Source organism: Ictalurus furcatus, chromosome 16 (genome assembly GCF_023375685.1).
Source record: "Ictalurus furcatus strain D&B chromosome 16, Billie_1.0, whole genome shotgun sequence".
NCBI classification, from domain to species: Eukaryota; Metazoa; Chordata; class Actinopteri; order Siluriformes; family Ictaluridae; genus Ictalurus; species Ictalurus furcatus.
The window spans coordinates 28,062,552-28,080,134 of record NC_071270.1 but is presented as its reverse complement, the minus strand read 5'-3'; the positions used below and the strand labels follow the sequence as shown (position 1 = coordinate 28,080,134).

Sequence of the window (17,583 nt, the reverse complement as noted above, 5' to 3'; positions counted from 1 at the left end):
TCCGTACGGATACCGCTCGCGTTCAAGGAACACTCGAAGACCACGTCATTTATTCATTTTATTTATTTCAATTTTACAAAACAGACAACGGGACAAGGGGAAAAAAAGTGCTTTACAGGCTAATATCAGTTTCAATAAATACAAGAACGTCGAGGCGTCATCCTCATCCTCATCCTCATCCTCCCCCACGACCGAGCTCAGAACACACAAGCGTACTCCGCAATACAAATATACAGTTTAGTGACAGCGATAGCTTTTCTTTTTCTTTTTCTTTTTTTCTTCTTTTTTTTTTTTTTGCCCAAATCATTCCCACGCCACGTCAGAGTCCGGGCCGAGCCGCGCGCTCGCGTTTTACACCGCAGGAACCGAGGCACAAGCTAACATGGCAGACACAAAATCAGCGAAAAAACAGAGAAACACACACACACACACACACACACACACACACACATTCTGCTCCCATTTCACGTCAGGACACGACTTAAATTAAAAAAAAATACATGTACGTGTTTTTGTCATTTTTTTTTTTTTTCTACATGTACTCGGTTTTCCGTTCATCTCTTCCTACTCTCTGGGTACAACATTGAGAATTTGATCATAAAAAAATAAACAACAAAAAAAAAAAAGCCAAAGCATGTTGCAATCAGGGAAGTATGGGTTGTTGTTTTTTTTTCTTCTTCTTCTTAGATATTGTGAGTATGGTGAGTTTTTATAACACTGACTGACTCCAGTATTACTTACAGTAACAAGTAAGATTGCTATTCTATACCAATTTAATACCATTTTTTAAATAATTCGACTAGTTTTTCCATCCTGTGGCACTGCAGTTCACTTCAACCTCTACATACGATGATGCATCTTTGTTTACTCTGAAAAGCGTCTTCAAGTATTGAGATATTTTCCCCCTCCACATCGTATCGCCCGTCCTCGGTCAGGACGGCGATACGAGATGTGTGTTTTGCGAAGCCGTTCAGCTCAGCCGCCGTCTCCGGGCAGTAATCAGGCTCCGTGGGTTTTTGTATGCCTGACGGAGCAGAGACGCAGATGTTCGCAGGCGATGAAAGTGGCTTTTCGCTGATAAATCCATCCGAAGGAGTGAGACACAGAGAGAGAGAACGAGAGAGAGAGAGGGAGAGAGAGAGGTGGCACGTGCAGTCTGTGCTGTAGATCCATGTAAACACTCGGGAACAAACGCACAGATCCAGCGCCATACTCGACAAATCACCACTGATCGGTTTTATTTATTTATTTTGTTTCTGTTATTGTTTTTGTTTTTCTCAAATTTTTTTTTTTTTTTCTCAGAGCGAGAGACGGAACCTTCCCGCTACGTCCCACGTCTCGCTCCGTGGGTCTCACGTCTTTATCGCGTTTTAATCCTGCAGTAAGAACCGGGAATGTTTCGAGCGGTCAAACCGCTCTTCAGTGCGTGCATTCGAGGTCCAAATCCTGGTCCCGGTTCTCGTTAACGAGGTCCCGGGCCGACGCTAACGGCTCACAGGTGTGTGAGACTCGCCTGCAGGTGAGGAAAATCCTGTCCACTGAAAAGCAGGAGGAAACAGCCCCCCCTCTCCTGGCGAGGTCGGAGGTCAAGAGCACGCGGGGACGGTGACCCTGTCCTTCAGCCGGAGGCGACCTCTGAAGAGTGGACGGACGGAAGTCAGGAGCGGGAGGTCAGGGTTGAGGGGTCGGGGTCAATGTGGCGGGGTCGTTAGCGGCTGAGGGGCAGCTGCGGCAGAGACATTGCCTGGTGAGGGAGACTCTGTGTGGTCAGCACCGAGAACGGATGACCTGCAGACGTAAAAAACGGCGGATTAATACACACACACACACACACACACACACACACACAAGCACAAATTCTGTGCTTGTGGTTCTATTCATGTTATAGGATTGCGTCACTCACTGTCGATGTAGCCGCGCAGCGCCACCATGCGCGCTCTCTCCGGGCTGCCGAAGGGCGAGTAATGCAGCTCGTCAGGCAACGACGGGGGCATGCGTGCCTGCGGGTGGGCCTGAGGAGGGCCGCCGTGCTGCGGCGTGTGCTTTTTGTGTCTCGCTCGACAGTTCTGAAACCAAACCTGCAAACAAAAACAGGACAGGAGTTACAGCTATCTCAGCTCCTCCTCCTACTAATAAGAACACTCCATAACATGCTGTTAAAGGACAATAATCAACACCAGCGAGGTGTGATGATGCAGACTTACTGTCACCGTGCCACTTCCCTATAACAGAGCGTTTTTTCCTCTTATACGCGACGTTTTATCCGTTACAGAATGAGACGACTCGTTCCGAGCAAAACAGAATAAACGAAGCGATAACAAGTGAACGGGAGAGTACGAGAGATCTCATTTCAGCATCTCTCACCTGTATGACTCGTCTGCTCAGCCCCGTCATGTCCGCAAGCTTCTGCAGCGTCTGCGCATCAGGGTTGTTATCCTGCGCGAACTGAGCCTGCATCACCTGCACACGAAGCGTCGCGAAACAATTACAAACCCAAAGCGAACACGACTCACTCGCTAAGCAATAAAAGGTCCTCGTGTCGTCAGAGTCAGGGTTTTGTACCTGCAGCTGCTCAGCGGTGAAGGACGTGCGAGCGCGTTTAGCCGGTTTGGGCTGGCTGTCCTGCTCCGACGGCACGGCTCCTTCCAGCGTCAGGCCACTTCCTGTACGGAGAGAGGGAGAGAGCGGGAGAGAGAGAGAGAGAGAGAGAGAGCGGAGACAACAGCAAGCTGTCAGTACATGCTAAATCTCAAAATGACTCTCAGGTACAGGGAGCTACACAGACAGCACACAGGAGTAAAGTGACTATAGAGTACTCTAGACACACACCGCTCTCAGCAGCCCGCTTCAGGTTCTCCACCATGGTGTCGTAGTGGATCCTGCACAGCACCTTCTCCTCGACCAGGCCGAACTCCTCTCCGGTGGAAAGCTGCCGTTTGCAGGAGAAGCAGGCGAAGCAGGCCAGGTGGTAAGCGTTACCGCGAGCTCGCCTCACCCAGTCGCTGGCGTAGATCTGGCGCCCACAGCGGGCACACTTAGTACCAAACCTACTGTGAGAGAGACAAGGCCCGGCGCATCAATACTCTGCTGCGACTCATTAAAGTACTGAGCACTCAGTAGATTACAGCATCATTGCAGTCTGGGAAAACTAGACTTTCCTGAACTCAAATGTGTGGGGTTTTTTTAATACAGGTATCTCAACCATAAGTGTAAAGCTCTTTTCTACCCCATTTTATCCCAACTTGATCACCTGCCAGTTCCCTCCCACCAGCCAGCCCGACGTTATTCTACATCCTCTACCAACTGGCGAGGGTGAAGCTTAACACGTGCTTCCTCTCAGACGTGAAGCCAAACACCATGTTTTTTCCTAACTGCTGCTTCATGCGGAGTTGCAACACACTTGTAAAACTGCTATCTGCCCTCTTCCGCATACATGAACTCACAGATGCCTACGATCGGCTAGTGTCACTACGACTGACAGGCAAAAGTCCCTCCTACCCAGAGAGCACGGCTAATTTCGCTCCGTTCGACTGGCTTGTGCGTCACCTGATTCCAACTCATAATCTCTCGACAAGAGAGCAAACGCTTTTCTGTTCTGTACTGACTTTCCAGAGCTTGATTAAATCCTGACCCTGACTGTGGGAGGAAATCACACTTGGAGCTTTCGTTACGTCAAATCTGCGGCATCCGTTCAGTGCAATTCAATCTGTTATGATTAAAAACGTTTCAAAAAAGACATCGCCGTACCAACGATATCGCCGAAAAGTGTATCGCGTAATCATTTTCACAATATCTGGATTATATCGATATATCACCCAGCCCTGATTTCCACGCTTAGTCGTTTGACCTTATGTTCTTATACCGAAGAACCTACAGTACAAACCACGATGGGAAGTCTGCATCTAGGAAACACTGTAGGATAATGCTGATGTACGAAATGATGTGCTACAGTGATATAACTGCTAATAAAAAGGACAAACAGTAGTACAAATTCACAAAATGAGGGCGTAATATCAAATAACAAGGGTACGGAAATCCATAGAAGAATAACAGACATGCAGAGTAACGTACAGGAACCCTGACGCGACTCCTAGATATATTTTTTTTTAAAAACCTATATTGCTATATAATAAATGTTTCCGGCTTCTGTTTGCATTTTTACAGCCCTGAAATAAGCCCCGCCCCCATTTGTAACAGCTCAGCTGTCGTTTTAGCGGAGGACATGGGGATTATTAGAGAGAAAATTACAGCTCATGAAGTTCATGCGATAACTGTAATACATCTGTCACACAGCAGACGGCTCTGGAAATTGCAAACCGCACCTTTAATTTGATATACAGCAGCTCGGGGTGTGTGTGTGTGTGTGTGTGTGTGTGTGTGTGTGTGTGTGTGTGAGCGAGCTCAGCACTCGTTCATTAACAAATTCATCTACATGCTCCCTCCGTGTATCAGAATGTCCTTCATGTTGTCTTTCAGACGTGTTATATGAAGAACAGGGTTTTGGAGGTGTGTCGGTATAACCTTACCTTCGTGTATGAATATGAATAAGTGCACAGTGTTGACGGAGCTTGTGGAGCAACCAGGATCTCTGTTTGCCAGCTTTAATACATTTGCTTTTTTTTATTTTTTTACAGTGTTGAAATGAAATTTTTATTTCCCGGCAGTATTTACACCCTCACCCAATATGCATTTAAAGAAAGAGAAATGTCTTCCTATCCTGTTTTTTTTTTTTTTCCTTTTAATTAAAGACAGAAAACTTGGTCATTTCAAGACCTGAAATAATGATACGATCTTAAAGAAACCTTATAGAGACTTTATTTACAAAATTGCCATACGATGAAGGTTTCAGACATTGATGTTTTTTACAGCCCTAAAATAAGCCACGCCCCTATCTATACCTGTATACCTAGTGTTGGAAATGATTTACATGTTATTATTGGTATTATTATTATTATTATATAAACATTTAATGACTGCTTTGTATACTTGTACCAGTGTGCACTTATACTTGAAGAAAGCTCTGTAGGACCATAAGCACAGAAGCTCTGAAGTCATGTTATCAGGTGTTATTTTGACGGAACCGGACCGAACACATAACAACGCGGTTCTGCTGCGGAGAAGGTCAGTGCGGCTTGGCGCAGCGGCTGAGACTAATGCTGTGCAGATGGCGGCGGCTTGCATGGGAGCCCCAAAGCCTAGACCCCCTCACACACACACACACACACACACACACACACACACACACATGGACCCATCCACCACCACACCTCTGGCACATGGAGCGCTTGTGTAAACAACGTGTCGTACACCACCTCCTCCGACCACAGAGAAATGTGGGATATCAAGATGACTGATTTGGCTGCGGTTCCCCTTTCCCTTCGTCCCAAGAATGATGACACCAGGCTTGCACGCCGGATCGTGGGGCCGAGGGGCCCAGGTTTGGAGTCGGTGGTGGTGTGGGGAGGGGGGGGTCTGACGAGCGGGTGGTTGGGGTGAGTTTTTTGTCCACTGAAAATGACATCATTGCAGTCTAGAGAGGCTCGCAGATAGCCTAACAACTCTCGACTGAAACGTTCCTGGCGAGACGATTTTTCCCATTTTTGATCTGCACCCAGGTTCCCGAAAACACCATAAAACCAGTTTCCCTGCATGATTCATGCGATGCTTTTCTCTTTAACACTGATTTCAGAGCAGCGACACTTATTTCTGGGCCATAAATAGAAACATAACATTAGCAGGAAAAGTGATACGTTTAAATGGAACCTGTGAATTTGTGCTTTAGACTTCGGAATGCGAACACACAATACGTCTTCTGTTTAACTGGTTGAAGTCATTAGAACGTTGTTGCTAGGCAACTGGAAAACACAGACACCGAGTATACGCTAGTTAACGATTGATTTGGATGCTTGCATGTAGACGTCCTTTTTCAAGGACAATGTGAAGTGGAAACGAGACACAACCCCGAGGAACATCGACCTTTCCCACATATGTGTAGAAATGACAGATTATAGCCTCAGGACCGCCGTAATTACACTGTTATTACACTTAGCATCCACCGCTAACGGAACCGCCGTGGGTCCTGCCATGGTGAGAAATTTCAGAAATGGGTCGCAACTCATCCAGCTCGACTTCTGAAGGTGTAATAATATAAGACAAACAAAATAGTGTAATAAACAAACAAACAAACAAACAAACAGAATCAGTAAACACGAACCCATGTGAATGTGGCTTGAGTTGAAATGGATCCGTTTCCTAAAACCTAATAATCGAAGGAATGGGAATTCTAGAACCCCAAGAACATTGGAATGGGAATTCTAGAACCCCATGCACAAAGCAACTCTAGAATTACAATTCTAGAATTGCACAAATGAATTCTAGAGCCTCATCCACAAAGAATTTCAAAATCTAGAATCGGAAAAGAAAGAATTCTACAACCAAAGACGCTAAAGTTTTCTAGACCGCCCAGGCTCAAAGGAATTCTAGAACCCTGTTCATAAAGAAAAATTTTAGAATTGCACACACAAAGGAATTTTAGTGTCTTTCCTTAACTGAATAACAATTCTGAAGATATGTGGCAAAACCTATGCACAAATAAATTCTAAAATCCCCAACACAATATCGTTCCAGATTCCCATGCACAAAGGAATTATAATATTCCATGCACAAAGGAACGGGAATTATATAATCTAGAATATTAAAATCCAATGTGGGTGTCTTACTTAATCTAACTGAATAAGAATCCTGAATATTCCTGAAAAGCATTGTTCCACCACACAGTTTGCCGAACGCTTCAGCTCAAGCACAGAGCCACTTAATGAGATTTGATGTAACTTCGTCTTTTTGCTTGTTTTTCCGTTAAAACATAAAAAATGTCTGAAATCATCGAGCAGGAGTCAAAACCATTCAGTTGGATTTTGTGTACTTTACTAAACCCGTGTTCTGACAGAACCGGACCGCACAAACAACACAACGTCGTAATGGTGCATTTCAGAGGACTGTTTGGAAAAAAACTGGAACCCTGATGGAATTTTGACACCACCACCAGCACTATCAACACCCCCACCCACCACTATCACCCCCACCACCTGTATCACCACCACCAGCACTATCAACACCCCCACCCACCACTATCACCCCCACCACCTGTATCACCACCACCAGCACTATCAACACCCCCACCCACCACTATCACCCCCACCACCTGTATCACCACCACCAGCACTATCAACACCCCCACCCACCACTATCACCCACACCACCTGTATCACCACCACCAGCACTATCAACACCCCCACCCACCACTATCACCCCCACCACCTGTATCACCACCACCAGCACTATCAACACCCCCACCCACCACTATCACCCCCACCCCCAACTATCACCCCCACCACCTCTATCACCACCACCAGCACTATCTCCCCCACCATCACTATCACCACCATCAGCACTATCAACACCCCCACCACCACTATCAACACCACCACCACTATCAACACTCCCATCACCCCCACCACCACTATCAACAACTCATCACCACTATTACCACCACCACCACTATCAACACCCCCACCACTATCAACATCACCCCCACCCACCACTATCAACACCCCCACCACCACTATCAACACCCCCACCACTATCAACACCACCACCACCACTATCAACAACACCACCACCACTATCAACACCCCCACCACCACTATCAACACCCCCACCACCACTATCAATGCTCCCATCACCCCCACCACCACTATCAACACCCCATCACCACTATCACCACCACCACCACCACTATCAACACCACCACCACCACTATCAACACCCCCACCACTATCAACACCACCACCACCACTAGCAAGACCCCCACCACCACTATCAACACTCCCACTACCATCAACACCCCACCACCACCAGTATGACCACCACCACTATCAATACCCCCACTACCACTATCAACACCACCCCCACCATCACTATCATTAACACCTCCACCACCACCACTATCAACACCACCACCACCACTATCAACACCCCCACCACTATCAACACCACCACTACCACTATCAATACCCCCACCACCACTATCATTAACACCACCACTATCACCACCACCACCACTATCAACACCCCAACCACCACTATCAACACCACCACCACTATCAACACCACCCCCACCACCACTATCACCACCACCACCACTATCACCACCACCACCACTATCAACACCCCCACCACCACTATCAACACCCCCACCATCACTATCAACGCTGCCCCCACCACCACTATCAACACCACCACCACCACCACTATCACCACCACCACCACTATCAACATCACACTACTCCAGGAACAAAAATCAGCAATACGGTTTTGAAACTGAACGGTGAGAGCGGTGTTTTGTGCAGCAGGTATAACTGCGGTTGTGTTCTGGGTTTGTGTCTGTCGTTCAGAGCAATAACTCGCAACAGGAAACTCTTAAATTTTCAGAGTATTTCCGAGAGCATCTGAACTAATTCACATACCGGGATAAAATAACAGAAAAACCCCAACCTGAGGAAGTACAAGCCCGGAGGATTAATCCTGATGTGCTGTTCTCTAATTTCCAGAAACAGAACTGTTTACTTTAAGGGGGAGTTTTGACTGTGCTCAAAAGTCTGCAGTGCACCAGGGACGCAGAACCACCTGAAATTTACTTAACACATTCTACAAATGTTCCATATATATATATATATTTATGGGGAAAAAATCTTTCTCCACATTTAATACTACGGCAGCAGGTGTTGTTCACATTTCATCACTTCATCACTCGTGTAGAATAAGAAAGAAATTCTCTAAAATGGAAAATTTTATCTGATAGTATCCGATCCTTTTGTGTGCTTCCTATGAAGATAGTTATCGGTGAAAATGCCAAGGTGTAGATCGGATTGGACTCGACATGAAGGGACGGTGAAACCTGAGAGGCACTGAGACTCGTGGAGGAGAGCAGAAGAGAGAAGATGTGAGGGGCTGAGCCGAGTCTTTCCTACAGGAGTCTCAGATTCCGCCGTCCCTTCTCCCCGTCTGATTAGCAGCCGTCTCCATCTTCCTGTGTGGCCCTCCGCTCACGCTCCTTGGCCTGTTTAGTTGTTTTTTTTCCCTCCTTAGGTACAGCCTCTGCTGTGTCCTGCCTCCCCTGCTGCTGAGAGTAAACCCACTCTGATTTCCTGCAATTACGCCCGATTAGAGCAGCTGTCAGTCCGGCGCAGATGAGAGGCCGACACGTCCACGTCTCCGTTTCCTTCCAGACGCTGACGTTCGGCTCAGACGAGTAAAAAACACACTGCTGTGCCCCACAGAAAATCAGATTATAGGTTCTATCTCTCCAAACCTGCAATGTGGAACGCTGCGGAGTCTGCAATCTGTAGAGTAGCTGTTCATTTACCTCCAGGGATCAATAAGGAGTTGGACAAATCAATGAGGTCATTATGGACAATATTCTGCCTGCTGCATCCTGCCGTAGCTCAGAGTCACTTCGAGATTAACAACAGATGAGGTTCGGCTGTCTGTCTGTCTGTCTGTCTGTCTCTCGGGTTCTGTGTGGGAACGGAACGGCTCGAAAAGGAATTCCGCAGCACCGCAGAGCGCACACGCCGTTTCCAATCCACGCAGTCAGTCAAGATGACGGACGTGTAAACGATTCTCACACTGTAGAACCGTTCCCTACCCTATCATGACAGAGGTTCCTCAATTGGACATGAAAAAAAAAAAGTCCTCACGTGCACCAAGGAATTCTAGAACCCTACACACAAAGGAATAGAAATTCTAGAATAACAGTGATTTTACACAGCTATGATTTTACACACAAAAAGCCCTTAATCTTAAGAAGAAAAGAAATGCTAGAACTGCTTAGAACCCCAGGCACAAAGGAATTTTAAAACATTGTAGTATCTAGAACCCCACGGACAAAGGAAAAGAAACTCTAGAACTGCACGCACAAAGGAATTCTAGACACACAGAGGAAGAGAAATTCTAGAATCACGCGTACAAGGTAGTTCTAGAAACCCGAGCACAAAAGAACAGGAACTTTATGATCACACGTGCAAAGGAAATCTAGAACCACACACCCAAACGAAATATAAAATGTAATCACGTGTACAAAGCACTAGAAGCTGTAGAAAAATCAACAACCCCACGCACAAAGGAATAGAAACTTTAGAACCCTACACAAAAATGAATAGAAAGTCTAGAACCAAACGCACAAAGGAATAGAAAGTCTAGAACCCTACACAAAAAATAGTAGAAAGTCTAGAACCAAACGCACAAAGGAATAGAAACTCTAGAACCCAACACAAAAATGAATAGAAAGTCTAGAACCAAACGCACAAAGGAATAGAAACCCTAGAACCCTACACAAAAAATAATAGAAAGTCTAGAACCCTACACAAAAATAAATAGAAAGTCTAGAACCAAACGCACAAAGGAATAGAAACTCTAGAACCCGACACAAAAATGAATAGAAAGTCTAGAACCAAACGCACAAAGGAATAGAAACTCTAGAACCCGACACAAAAATTAGTAGAGAGTCTAGAACCAAACGCACAAAGGAATAGAAACTCTAGAAACCTACACAAAAATGAATAGAAAGTCTAGAATCAAACGCACAAAGGAATAGAAACTCTAGAACCCGACACAAAAATTAGTAGAGAGTCTAGAACCAAACGCACAAAGGAATAGAAACTCTAGAAACCTACACAAAAATTAATAGAAAGTCTAGAACCCCACACAGAAAAGAATAGGAACTCTAGAACCCCATACAGAAAGGAATATAACGTCTAGAACCCCACGTACAAAGGATTAGAAACTCTAGAACCCTACACAAAAAATAATAGTCTAGAACCCTACACAAAAATGAATAGAAAGTTTAGAACCAAACGCACAAAGGAATAGAAACTCTAGAACCCTACACAAAAATTAATAGAAAGACTAGAACCCCATACAGAAAGGAATATTACGTCTAGAACCCCACGCACAAAGGATTAGAAACTCTAGAACCCTACACAAAAATGAATACAAAGTCTAGAACCAAACGCACAAAGGAATAGAAACTCTAGAACCCTACACAAAAATTAATAGAAAGACTAGAACCCTACACAGAAAGGAATATTACGTCTAGAACCCCACGCACAAAGGATTAGAAACTCTAGAACCCTACACAAAAAATAATAGATAGTCTAGAACCCTACACAAAAATGAATATAACGTCTAGAACCCCACGCACAAAGGATTAGAAACTCTAGAACCCTACACAAAAATTAATAGAAAGTCTAGAACCCCACACAGAAAAGAATAGGAACTCTAGAACCCCACACAGAAAGGAATATAACGTCTAGAACCCCACGCACAAAGGATTGGAAACTCTAGAACCCTACACAAAAATGAATAGAAAGTCTAGAACCCCACGAACAAAGGAATAAACAGCTAGGGCTCTCTATTAAAATGAACTCTGCCTAACAGAAACATTCTTTCAATAATAGTAAAATGTTTCGGGAACGTTTACGGCAGCCGTCCTGGACGAGCACAAGAGATCTCTAACAGCTTGCTCTTTAGAAATATAAACACCAACACCTCTGTAACATTCGTAAAAAGAGTTTTCACCAGAAATAAGTGAGGTTTCAGCTCAACAAGCTGAAAGTGCCAGCTTCACCCCCTGCCTACTGCAGTCATGATCTCAGCAGGTATCAGCTCAGGAAACAGGGTTCTAATCTGGACCGTTCCTTGTGGCTCGGGAGGTGCTCTTATCTTTTCTTCCTTTTCTTTTTTTAACCTTTGTAAATCTATTATCTAGAAAGGTGCATGTAGAGTATATTTAAAACTTTACTTGGAACAAAAGTAAATATTGGACTATTATGCATCTTAAATCGTTTTAAAGGTCACTAAATCATGTCTCCAGGTGAAGGACACGTGTTAAAGGTACAACAGGTACAAAAGTGAGAAGGACAGATATGCTTTAGAACCTTTTTTTTCTGAAAGGGATTTAAAATCGAATTGAATTAAAGCATTTTCCGTATTGTTTAATCTCCTGGCATGTCAGACACTCGGGGTAAAATCATGTAGTGGGTTTTTTTTTTTGACAGTGTCTTGGATAAAAGCCAGTTCGTCTCCTAATCACAGAACAGCCTGGAGAACAGAGAGAAGGTTTCAGAGGTTCGATCTTCACAGAGAGCTTCACTCACTTACTCCTGACTGCTTGACAACTTGAAACTATTACAGCCGGCTTTTTACTTGTCTGCACGAATCTCTAACACAGTCAATCACTGCAGGGCCTCCGGTAATGTTCCCATGATGCCTTGATATATAAGGGCCTCCACAGAAATAATAAGAATTAAAAAAAACAAAAAAAAAACAAAAACAAAACAAAAAGAAACAACTTAATACAATATAATAAAGGGCTGAAACCCAGCAGCTGACGTGTCTGTGGGAACCAGACTTTTTTATTTTTAATTTCGGTAATTAGGAAAAAATTTGCATGTCCCAGTGGTTGCTTGTGCCTTAAGGACACGACTGAGATTTTTTTTTTTTTTTTTTTTTTTAAAAAAGAAAAGAAAAGAAAAAGAAAAAGTAAAAAGAAAAAAGAAAAGAAAAGATGAATGCACGGTGTGTAAAATGTTTTATATTGTAATACAGCCTCGCGCGTAAACATGTGGTGTGAAAATGAGACAGTGGCGGTGAGATCTATCAACAAATCACACAGCGAAGGTTCAAATAAGAAAGAAAAAAAATTCATATTTCAATCCTGGATGATTTGTCAGTTTAGACCGAGACACGCTGATATCTCTGCATGCTGATTTGAATCTGATCTATCTCCAGTCTGATTGCATGCAGAATGGAGAGGAAACACACACACACACACACACACACGCACACACACACACGTGACACAAATCTGGCACACACACACACACACACACACACACACACACAAAACATTCCCTATGAAAACTAACGCTCTACACCCAGCACTTCTGCCTTTCTCCAACAAAACTGCTGCACAGATGTGTGTGTGTGTGTGTGTGTGTGTGTGTGTGTGTGTGTGTGTGTGTGTGTGCCCAGCCCCAACACGGCCCGTGAAGAGCCAGCGGCATTCACAGCCTATCATGTGAAGCATCACTTCAGATTATTGGCTCTAACACAGAAAACAAATGTTCTCCTAAAAACACCGTATCAGCTTTAAAGGGGCCAGTCACTTCACCCGGCCCGGGAACGAGCGGGGAAGGCAGGCCAACATCCTGCACGCTCTGCAATCACCGCATCTCACACACCCCTCACATCCCCTCACATCCTGAACACCATCTCCCAGCAGCTCGTATCTCCTATATTCACTCCGCACTCCGAGACCCGCGTGCGGATCAAAAACACCCCCCGCGCGCTGCCGCCATTACATCACGAGTACACCGCCGGTGTGGACCGCGCGCACTGCTAGATTACACAGTGCCGTGCGGTCAAATGATTACTATTCGGTGGATTGTCTCAATGTCACGGTTCCTCCTCACACCATCTCTCATATCATTATTATAGGGAAGCAAAAATATCCTGACTCCAGACCGTCCAAAGCCTTGGATTTCAGCACGACCGTAATAACATCACGCGCGGGAAACGTTCATCTTCTTCTTCATCTCACACTCATGTCAGCTGTAATGCAAGGGAACTCCTAGCACACAAACTGGCACTAAAGAGGACCTTACCTCGTTACCGTCGTTCAGTAGGCTAGATAAATATAACATCAAAAGAGAAAGCAGAAATAATGGACTTGCACGACATTTAGTAAAGCACTCAAATGTTTTTGTTTGTTTGTTCTTTAAAGGTGAAGTCTCAGGGCTTCCTGCGTCATAAGAACTGAGACGGTACAGCTTACCTGTCACTGTACCATGTCATGGCCGTTTAATTAATTAATTCATTCATTAATTAACGGTCAAACATAAACACACCTTTAAAAATGATCCTTTAAAGGCACACCGCATGCATCTTTCCAGGTGTAAGATATAGGAACAACAGAGGGTGATAAGGAACAAGGTACAAGGTACTGTTCAGTACCCTTAGCACCCTTCATGTCGTCCTGCATGTATAGAAATTAAACGAGGAAGCACAGAAATATTCCACTTTCGGATTAAGAAGCATATAAATAAACAGAAACAGAAGGAAAAAAAAACAAGTTACGCTTGATTTGTTTTGTTTTTTTTTACTAAATGTAACACACATCCTTATTTTTCCTTTACCTTCTTAATGTTAGAATGAATATTAATATTCAGCTTGCAATCAACAATAAGCGATTAAACAAAAATGATATGCCGTGTAAAATGACTTAGTAGATTAGTTTCTCAAAGTGCACTCTGTGGTTTGTTTGTTTGTTTGTTTATTTATTTATATTTTTGTCACGACGCACTGCTACATAGCAAAGTGATCCTATTTATTTGTGTTGCCTAATTATTAGTTTGTTTCTCTGCACACTTGACTTGAATTCCTCCTGTAAACGATGCCAACATGGACCTGTAGATGAACTCGTGCAGTGTGATCAATAAGGAGCTCTCCAGCTCCAATAAACCTCCAGAGTGTTACTCTAAGCTTTCCCGGGTGAGGATATTGAGCCTCGTGGTTAGGTTCTGTTCAGAAAATAAACCTGTGCTGTTTCCTTTTGAACAGTTTAAAGGACCGCAAGCAGGTTGAGAACTCGTGCTTTAGAGCTTGCTGGAAAACTGCAGCCTCCTTTTTTTTTAAAAAAAAAAAAAAGAAAAGAAAAAAAAAAAAGAAGGAAAAGCAGACTACTTCCGGGATGAAGTGCATGGGGAAAAAAACTTACCCTACCTGAAATAATCCATTTTGCAGAAGATCTCCTTGTTTTTGATGTAGCAGCTGCTGTGTTGGCGCAGTGACGTCCTGCACACTGAGCACTCCAGGCAGCGCACGTGCCACATCAGATTGTTCACCTGCCAATAATAATAATAATAATAATAATAATAATAATAATAATAATAATAATACACTTATCTCTTTAGCTTGTGTAGGTTGTAATGCATTAATGATTATTGTTGTTGTGACATTTGAGCCGCATTTTAAGCTCGTGCGTTTGCGTTCACGCGATAAACAGGCTATATTAACACTGTGCACTACAGCCAGCTCTAGACATTATACTTCTGAAACTACATTTACACTTGTGCACAATAATCCGGTTTATTGCACTCGTCTTTTGCTCATATTACTGTCCTTCAATAGGCTATATCTGACGCTTAAGTGACTTTTTGTTTGTTTGTTTGTTTGTTTGTTATTTATTTTGTTGCACATGGACACAATTCCCCGATATGTTACACTCAGCACATGTTCTAATATTCGCTGCACTACACAGGTATCATTCACAACTTTTGTCAGAACATTATCTTATGGTATTCATGTCACTCTCACACTTCTCCCTGTCATCACTGCACACACTGCGTGCTCATTATCGCTTTCATTTCCCCGCGAGGGATTAACACTCTCAGTTTATCTCGTTTTTATCTGATCTCTTATTATATTATCTTGTGAAAGATCATTTCGGAGGCACGAAACTTCTTTTGGTTTTATTTTAACGGGGGGAAAAACAATTTGTGACATAAATAAATCAGGTTCAACACAAACTCGTGTTCTAACGATACTGAACTGTTCCTGTGAAGAAGATACAAATAAAGTAAACATGAAAGGATTTATTTAAATAACTAATTTAGACACTGAATGATTTTATTTACATATAAGCCTCATCATGTATTATTATATAAACATTACAGTCGTGCTTTAAATTCTAACTTTTGGAGTCATGTTTAGGGAAAGTTTGCCCAGAAATAAAAAGAATTCTAGCTACATGCCATGCAGCAGTTATTATTTTATTTTTTTGGGAGCAATTAAAGTGATAAATATGTGTAAAATATTATGCTGCTATTAGCCTGCTTGTATAACTGTACAGTTTAGACTCTACTGACTTTAGGTTAAATTACAAATTGCATTTTTTTTGTGTCATGTATTTTTTTTTTTCCCAATGAAGACTTTAAGGCTTTTTTTTTTTTTTTTTTTTTTTTGCGAATCTGAAAACGTCACAAAGTCGTTTTTGTTCTTCCGGCTTCGCTCTCTGTAGATTTCTCAGAAGCGGATCAAATTATAGACACGGCTCGTGCCACGACAAACGACGATTCAAATAATAATAATAATAATAATAATAATAATAATAATAATAATAATAATAATAATATATTAAAATAACATTTTTTTAAAAGAAAGGGGGGAAAAATCCTGACGTTTGTTTTTAAATAAAAAGGAATCAATCCAAAACCAGGGAAGCGCGCGCATAATAATAACGACGCCGCCTGATTTGTCACTAACAAGTTTATGAGAACAAATGGTTTGTTAAACAGAAACAGAAGTCGCTTCTGCTGCACGCGCTGCTCTCTCGCGTCATCAGATGGGTGCTGTAACACCCCACGTGCATGCTGAGCTTTTTATTTTTAATTCTATATAACAACAACAACAACAACAACGACAAAAAGACATTTTCACTTACATTTTAAAAATGATTTAGACTGCTGCACCGTAATCATAATTACAGCCAGTCATAACACTAGACATGCACGCGCAGCTGTATTCCTACAACTCAGTAATTCTGCTCTCCAGAGTAAGAACTTGCCTCACGTGCATCCGTACACACAGTGTGTTATATCTCTGATGCAAGATCAGAACACACCGCATGCATGCTTAACTCTTGTTTATTTATTTATTTATTTATTTATTTTTACGAGTGCACGAGAGCACGTTTGTAATTTATTAGATTGCTGCTCCGTAATTATAATCATAGCACCACATATGCACGCGCAGCTGCTCTGTTATAGCCTATTGCTAACGCATAGCCTAATCAGAGCACACTTTAGCCGATGCATGCTCTTTTTTTTTTCCTCACATTTTTTTTTGCTCTAAATAAACATTTTGAGTAAATAAGGACACGCTATGTGACGTGCATCTACACTACCGCTTCCTTATATTGATTTCCCTCCTATTTTCGTGCGATTATATTATTATTCCTGCTCCATATTAATAATCACAACAATAGCACGACATATACATGCTTAACTCTCTCTCTCTCTTTTTTTTTTTGCTTTATGAGACGTTTTTGTCTAAAAAACAATGACACGCTCTGTCGCGTGCACCTACACTGCGAGTGGTTATATCCCATTTAAATCGCTTTTTGGTTAATTAAATTGATGCCGCATAATTATAATCATAACACACACACACACACACACATGCTAATCCCATTTCCCTTCTACACGTTTTTCTACGGGTCGCATTTTGGCGCATTTTTTTTTTCTTTCTTTCTTTGGTTAGATTGCTGCCTCATAATCATGCACGCGCAACTGTATTCTTATGTGAGACTACTCCTGCTTTCCAAAAAAATAAAAAAATAAAAAAAAAAAAAACCCGAAGAAACCCCGTGCCTGATGCGTGATAGTACCACACCGCGTGCACAGTAGGACACGGCGCATGCTCAACTTTATTCCCATAACAATATGCAACTCTGCTCACGTGCAT

The 17,583-nt window shown here is 43.0% G+C and overlaps 1 protein-coding gene across 4 annotated transcripts in view; it reads right to left on the bottom strand.

Moving 5' to 3' along the window:
* Positions 1 to 633: 633 nt before the first annotated feature.
* Positions 634 to 17,583, bottom strand: part of LOC128620409 (LIM/homeobox protein Lhx6-like) — a 21,175-nt gene continuing 4,225 nt past the window's right edge. For 2 of the 4 annotated variants that reach the window (XM_053645381.1, XM_053645378.1), the window contains 6 exons: positions 14,842 to 14,963; positions 2,830 to 3,050; positions 2,563 to 2,663; positions 2,365 to 2,460; positions 1,904 to 2,078; positions 634 to 1,788 (listed from right to left, as the gene is read on the bottom strand). In XM_053645381.1, coding sequence (XP_053501356.1) covers positions 1,709 to 1,788; positions 1,904 to 2,078; positions 2,365 to 2,460; positions 2,563 to 2,663; positions 2,830 to 3,050; positions 14,842 to 14,963 — 795 coding nt within the window. In that variant the 3' untranslated portion in view covers positions 634 to 1,708. Of the gene's footprint in view, positions 1,789 to 1,903; positions 2,079 to 2,364; positions 2,461 to 2,562; positions 2,664 to 2,829; positions 3,051 to 5,267; positions 5,839 to 14,841; positions 14,964 to 17,583 lie in introns of those variants that run through there. The other 2 variants (XM_053645379.1, XM_053645380.1) reach the window with 2 other exon arrangements.